We start from the raw sequence: 7,848 nt of genomic DNA on the forward strand, positions 1-7,848 counted from the left end.
GCAATAGGATGGTACGTGTACTTTCTACATTACAACATTTGACCCTTTTTGTTTACTTAATAATGTGTGTTGTGTCTCCACCGGTAACATTTTAAGTTTAAGGGAATTACTGCCATATGCGACTTCGGAGGAAAATAATTTTTACTTTCTAGGAAACTAGAAATACTTACCATAAAATTTAAAACGCATGATCCAATTTGACTCAAGAAATATCATCAGGGCACCACCATTTATAATTTAGTATCTACTGTTAGTAAACGTTTGTTTTCTTATTATCAATAGTCTTTAAATGTTAAAGATTCAAATCACATACAGAATAGGGTCGTAACTATTTAATTTTTTATTCCAAACAAAATGGAAGGTTTACTTATTGCATATTGAATGTGTTTTAAAAACTTTCTGTGTTCATTACAAAAAAAAACATCTGCTATGCCACGATAAATTTATTACCTTTCGCTCTTTATATATATCTGTATTTATATCTGTATATATAATTGCGTACTTCTGAGTCGTTTTCTTTATGTAACACCAATCAACCTCATATAGCACATTTATGTATGTGTAGGGGCCTTTATTGTAAAATCTGAATCTAAAAATCTAAAATCTGAATTTGAATTTAGATAAGAGATTCTCCCTGTTGTAACAATACCAGCTACTTTTCAGAATCAACACAGTGGCACTTGCGCAAGAATATGATTCGGTTGAAAGTTAAGTTCTACAATCCTACAAAACTCTAATTAAATAAATATCGATGACATCCCTTAACGAAATGTTTTAATTCATAGTTTTAATAATACAGGAAATATAGCGTTGAAACATTGTTATATACATATTTATTTGTATTTACAATCTGAGGAAAAAATGTTTAATGAATTCTATATAACATTAACAACAAAAGTGTAAACAAAATATAATATATCTTCAGCCGTCAAAAACAAGAGTTGATGTCTTATGTTCATATTTTACTGTTCCTAAATGTATTGCGCAGTATAAGCTGGCAATGAACTTTTTATTTAATTAATATATATATATAAGGGGTAAACAACTATGCAAAACATGAGAACAGGTACAAAATAACTCCCACTACATAATGAAATTTCAATATGGATAGCAGATAATAAAACAAATTCCCAATACATAATGAAATTCCAATGTGGACAACAGATAATAAAACAAATTATGAGTAATAAGTTATTAATATATAAATGACACATTGAAAGTGGGGAAATAAACATAATAAATTAATCATAACATAGACATAAACAGGGTGTTTGATCAATACATGGTTGTTTTACATAATAGTTAGTATATTGAGGGAGATAGAGAACTAATTAAGTAAGGAAGATTTTAGAAAAAGAACTAAGACTGAGAGAGAGATTCAAGTTCAAGAGGGTTCGCCCTCAAGAAGGGAGTCTTCTGACTCTTTCTCTCTTCTTATTGTCTGTACGTTGCTGCTGTATTGTGATTGCTGAATAATAAAAATACCAGTCGTATGTCTGCTTATTGATCACGGCCATGGGAGATGGCAGTAACAGATTTTCACTCGGTTATAAATAAACATAAAATATTAAAGTGTTATATTTATATTTCAGAACAATATTTCCAGGTTAATTTGTATATTTAAAATTTGATGTTTGCAATTCCGTTTTTAGCAAGATATAGCTGTGGTAACATAGGAAGGAAGGAAACATGCATATTTGTAGAATACTGTATAAAGAAGCATTCATCAAAGATTTCGAAAACATAGTGATTGCACTCTTGGCAAATAATGTTCTGGATTTGACATCAAAATTCATACATTTCATGCATTCATAATTAAGATAATGGTGTATCTAACATATTTGATTAATTCAGACGCTAAGAATGACCTCTTAGTGTTATAATGATTATAAAATATCAAATGGTAAAAAGGGAAATTTTCATAATTAATTATTTTCTTCTATACTACCCGTTATTTTATTTTTTTTTATACCGTAGCTTTTGTATGATTCTGTACAATTAAATAGTGTCTTAGTTGAAAAATCCTTTCCTTGAAACAAAATACCTAAACATCAATTAATATGCTAATTTTAAGGATATAAGCGATGTGAAACATACATTAGGATATTGTTTTCATTAAAGATGTATTCAATGTATTTGTTCATTTCAGGTGTTTATCTCTCATTTTCATGGTAACAATAATGACCTTTTAATAAAAAGGAGGATTTTTTTTTCGGAATATCTTTTTTCTCTTCCATTTAGCATGTCATTGGCATTTTTTTCTAATTCCGTACTACAAACAGGGTTTGTATATTCAATACATTTATACAGCATCAAAGCTTTCTAATGCTAATAAGTTATTTATTCAAGCCAATTTTGGTGAAAGAATGGTACCCAAGCCTCACTAAAAACTGACCCAATATGAAAGAAAATGGTCGTTTATAGCATACTTAATTTTTAATTTTGTGATATTTGGGTTTTGTCGGGAGATAGTCCGAGAGTGAAATTTCCGATATCATTTAAAAGTGTGAATTATATAATTTTTCAAGACATGGAACATCAATAAATCACTGTTATCTATTTAATACATGTAATAAGCAATAATTAAACTGTTCAGCTGTAAATACATGTAGTATAAGAGCCGATATCTGCTTGAAGTGATTTGGCTCTACATTTCATGTAATAGAAGCGTACCACATTATGCATTACATCGTTTTACATTAAAAATGTAATGCATTTCGACTAATTATATCTAAATTTCTAAGAACAAAAATCCTTGGTGAATGAAGAGATATCGTTTAATTCTACCAGAAACAAAGGTGTAAGCAGCCATTCATTTACTTCATATTTAGTTTGACCCTTTAGAATATTAATGTCCGCCCCTAAATCAAAGGAGTAGCGCCTTTTTTGTTCTTAATATCTTTATCCAACGCACATCTCTCTTTTACCTAGAATGATTTATAATCGATTAATTTAATATAAAAGATGGTAATAGCAAAGATGTTCTGAAATGAGTTAAAAAGAGGCGTTGATAAAATAATCATTTATTTCAGTCTATTTTTCTGGATTTTGATAGGTAATAATCACGTGGTACTGAAAATACTACCCGCTTTGTTCACTTTAGGTTAATAATGTGAAGCAGTCTTCAATATTTGACATTCGACCAAGACCATTTTTGGTTAGATGTCACAGCGGTACGAGTTCGAGTCCCGCGGAGAGAACGACCAAAAATCTGCATCGCAAATTTGACATTTCTTACATCGCTGGGAATTTTTCAGACCTTTCCCTCCGCGGAACTCGAACTCGTTCCGCTGTGACATCTGATGCAACACCGCCTGCGTAAAGCCCAGCGGCCAGTTAGGCTTTAGGAAATATAGCTTTTTCTCGCCGGATCATTCCTCTTCGTAGGATTAACTAGGACTGTAACGTAGTACAAGATGTGTGGTAGGACGGGACAGTTCATATAGGTGTTATTATGTATGATAGAAGATCAATTTAACGATAATGTCACAACAAATCCACATTAGGCAAACGTCTCCGAATGTCACATTCTGAGACGTTTGCATCATATTGATTTCTTGTGACATGTGTCGTTAATATTTAATTGTTTCACAACAACTCTGAATTTAGATTATTTCCATTGGTTAATATGTTTACCACGTATCAATAAAAGATTAGGATAACATTTCAAATTACAGTTGATCTGTATCAACATACTATTGCTGTTTTTTTTTCAAACTATTTGTTTGGTAAGTAGACAATTTATCTGATACATACAGCTTGAAATTTATGATAATGGAAATATAACGAGTCCCTGTAAATGGAACACGTTCCATTTTACAGATTTATATTAAAAGGGAAGTCATAGATAACCTTTCATTTCAGATTTGGTCTTTTTTCAGATAGTTTACAGTGACAATGAGAACAAAAAAAATATTGTATTAAATAAACGACAATTTTTAGGGTATTTAGCAACACAGTGGTAAGACCTGTCTGATCTCGAATTTGATCAGATTTTATTTATCATATATATCAAAATAGTTAGAATTACTAATGTCAAAATATCTAAAACAACGAGACTTTATCCTCCCTGTTGCTCAAGAGAGAAAATTTCAGTGATGAATTTGGTTTCTATTTCGATATTTTTGAATTGGAATACTTATTGTATACAATTATTTATTTTTACTTAGATCTTTCTATATATTTGATTTTTATATTTCGGATGATAGGTGAATTATTGAAATACATATCGAAATTTACAATTTATTATGATTGGCATATTTTTTTATTATTTATTTACATGTCGAAGAATGAAGAGTGTAGAATTAAAATTGGTACATTGCAAAGTAGATTCCATAGCAGAGGGGAAATCAATTAAGACAGTGGGGATTGTGGTAACATACTGCAAACAAAAGAAATTGAGATTGTTACAAATTATTAAGTTTACTTTGTCGACTCCATTCTAGTGTGTGCTTCAATCTACCCGGAAAGCTTAATTTTATGTATTAGCCTTTAGTATAAAGAATTTTCAATACTTGAATATTGTACGAGAAATTAACATTTTCAATACATAAATACCTTTTTGCAATACATTAACTTTCTTGTATCTATCTTGCTACTTTAAACCTTAAAGTATTGTACCTGAAACATACAGATCAACTAAATATTTTCACTTTTAATTTAGTATTATATCAGTTTATTTAACATCGAGACGAGGCCTGTATCATCGCGTGTGGTTTTGGGTTTTTTTTTGTCTTTCATTATCAAAATACTTATGTCACCTGTCTATTACGTCCCTACTATTTCTGAACACTTCACAAAAATATAGTCCAAATGTAATTCTTTTTGAATCATTCAATACCTCTTTCTTTACAAGTAAATATATTTCTTGCAATTGATCAATCCCTACATTTAGGAAATTAATTTCTTACAATAATGTTTCTGGAAGTATAAAATGTGTTAAATGTTTTCATTTTAACACACTTATTAGTCAAATTATCCATCTTGTCATTAATATTTGACCTTTTATAAACACGAAGTGAAGAGCAGTTATTCTATCCAAGTAATATTGGTGGAAAAATTCAAATTGATAAAAGTGTCTATTTTTGAAACTTTTGTGTTAAGAAAATTACTTTCTTAAGCTGATATTGTTTTATTTAATATAATTGTTAAATATGATAAATACCCTCCTTATATAGCTTTTGAATGTAGATGAACATTAGCTTTTTGGATAGATTATAAATTTAGGAAAAAGGTGAAATGGAACAACATTTGTAAATGTGTGTGAAGTTGCATCAGTAGTATAGATTCATTTTCAAATTAAACATATTAAAAAAGGACAGTTCTCAGTAGTATTTAAAATGCAATGTATTATCACAAATTTATTTATTTATTTATATTATCTTCCCGATTTTGTACATGCTACTTTTAGGCCTTTGAAATCTACAACTTGGAGTATTACATATACCTTATGTTCTTCAAATTATTCATGAAAGGCTGCACAAGGAAGTTTAAGTTAAAACAAACTGTGGTTTGTTGCATCATCTTTGTTGTTTGTTTTCTATGCTTCAAGAGACTGACCTTCCAATGCGAAAATGAAGAATTAAATTTGATAAAGCACAGTCTGATATCGACGAAAAAGGCTAATCTAGATATAGCAGTTGTCAACCAGATTCCATCCACAATACAAATTAAACTAAGTCCTAAAGGTGTATGCGAGTCTTTTAAAAATCGTGATATAACTATTTTGATAGCCGTAAAGTCATACGTTGGAAATTATAACCAGCGCGTAGCTATACGAAAAACGTGGGGAAATATTGTAGATCCACGAATCAAATTAGTCTTTTTTGTTGGAAGGACGGATTACGATTCAAAGCTGTTAGAAACAGAGTATAACATCAATTCAGATATCGTCCGAGGCTCATTCAATGATTCGTATCAAAATAACATCTTAAAAACTTTGATGATATTCAAGTGGATTAACAAACATTGCCCACAAACAAAGTACGTGCTGCTTGTTGACGATGATTACTTTGTAAATTTAAGAAATATTTTACAGTTTGTAGAAGTAAATTTGAAATATATGCCAAATCCATGGTGGATGTTCGGGAACATGTGCTGGTTATGTGCACCAAAGCGATTACCATCTTCAAAATGGTATGTGTCGTACAGCGAATATAAATATTTTTTCTTCCCGACATATTTATTTGGTGGAAGTATGTTAACGACTTCAGAGGTCATTACGAAAATGACACTGGTAGCACCTTATGTAAAGCACTTTCAAATTGATGATGTGTATGTCGGTATGCTGGCAAATGTACTTGGTTTAGACTTGTTTCATCAAGACCGATTTCATTTCCATCCTGCGGAAATAAGGGAACTCGGACACGTATTGACAAGTCATGGATTTAGTGATAAAGGCAAATTGTTGGATGCATGGAAGGCATATAGCTGTTGTACAATTCAAAATACATTTGCCTAAAGAGTATTTTAATAGAAATAAGTTCTTTCGTGAAAATTGTTTCCTTCATGTGTTATATCCTTCCGTTTCTGTTCTCGATCAAAATGCTGAGTTACATATTCCTCTTACATCTGTAAAAGATATATATTTTAGTAATATGAATGACATTATGACATTTATATTATAGATCATACGAAATTATTCTGTAAGTTGCAAAATATGATAGATTCATCTGAATACTCCTCACAAATATTTATCAATTCGCTGTAATACGTCATCGATAAAAACATTAATTAATTCATTTTTATTTACTTAATATACGATAACTTACGCAATCACTTTTCTTTTTTATGAAGCATCTATCTAATATCGTTAAGCTTTATAAAATGTCAAAGATTTTATATATGTTCTAAGTGTGAGTTTAGTATACTTTTTAATGAAGGTGTTCGGCTAATTGTCAGAAATATGTAACTGGATTCGATTAAATAATTCCAAGAGAATCTTTTGTGGACGTTTGACTTTTTACTCGTAAATTTAACGTTTCAATATTACAAAACACTTGTAAGACTGAAACGATATAATTACACAAAACAGCATAAAGTTAGGTTTAAAAAAATAATTACTATTTAAAAAAAAATAATTCGTAGTATTACAAAATCAAACATTTTGCTTGATTTTACGACTTTATTTTGAATTCAGTATCTCTAATATTAAAACAATTCAGTTTCTACTGTTAGTAAACGTTTTTTTTAATTATTATTAATTGTCTTTAAATGTTTCAAATCACATACAGAAAAGGGTTTTAACTATTTATTATTTAATCGCAACAAAATGGGAGGTTTACTAATTGCAAATTGAATGTGGTTTTAAGACTTAGACTTTCTGTGTTTATTAAAACCATCTGCTATGGTATGGTAGACTTATCCCGTTTTGCTCTTTATATATATCTGTATTTATATCTGTATATATTATTGCGTACTTCTGAGTCGTTGTCTTTATGTAACACCAATCAACCTCATATAGCACATTTATGTATGTGTATGAGCCTTTATTATAAAATCTGAATTTGAATTTTGGTTTTTAACATCAGTTTACCGCTGGAATAAGGTCGATTGTACAACATTCAGGTCCGGCGATCGAAAATAAAAAGCCAACAGGTTTTACGCACTGTTTGTTTGTTTAAGGAATTTTCTTTTTTTTAAACAATTCAACAAGATAAATATTCCAACATAATATGTTTTTGAAATACTTAATTTATAAACACTTGCATGCCTGTCTGAAGTTGGGTTACTTGACAATGTTGAAAACCGTCCAAGAAAGAAGGTAATTTTCAGTTAATGATTTTTTTTTATGAAAAGAATATCATAATAAAAGAAAATTTAACACCACTTCAATAAATCTGGTTGTTT

General features: G+C 29.7%; 1 protein-coding gene across 1 annotated transcript; it reads left to right on the forward strand.

Moving 5' to 3' along the window:
* The first annotated feature begins 4,222 nt into the window (after positions 1-4,222).
* Positions 4,223-7,028, forward strand: LOC148599815 (beta-1,4-mannosylglycolipid beta-1,3-N-acetylglucosaminyltransferase brn-like). Its single transcript, XM_088557966.1, has one exon. It carries the CDS (start codon positions 5,450-5,452, stop codon positions 6,458-6,460), a length of 1,011 nt encoding a protein of 336 aa, XP_088414092.1. The 5' UTR covers positions 4,223-5,449; the 3' UTR covers positions 6,461-7,028.
* Positions 7,029-7,848: the final 820 nt, after the last annotated feature.

Source organism: Perna viridis, chromosome 13 (genome assembly GCF_037379345.1).
Source record: "Perna viridis isolate PV_CMFRI_1.1 ecotype Kerala chromosome 13, ASM3737934v1, whole genome shotgun sequence".
Lineage (NCBI taxonomy): Eukaryota > Metazoa > Mollusca > Bivalvia > Mytilida > Mytilidae > Perna > Perna viridis.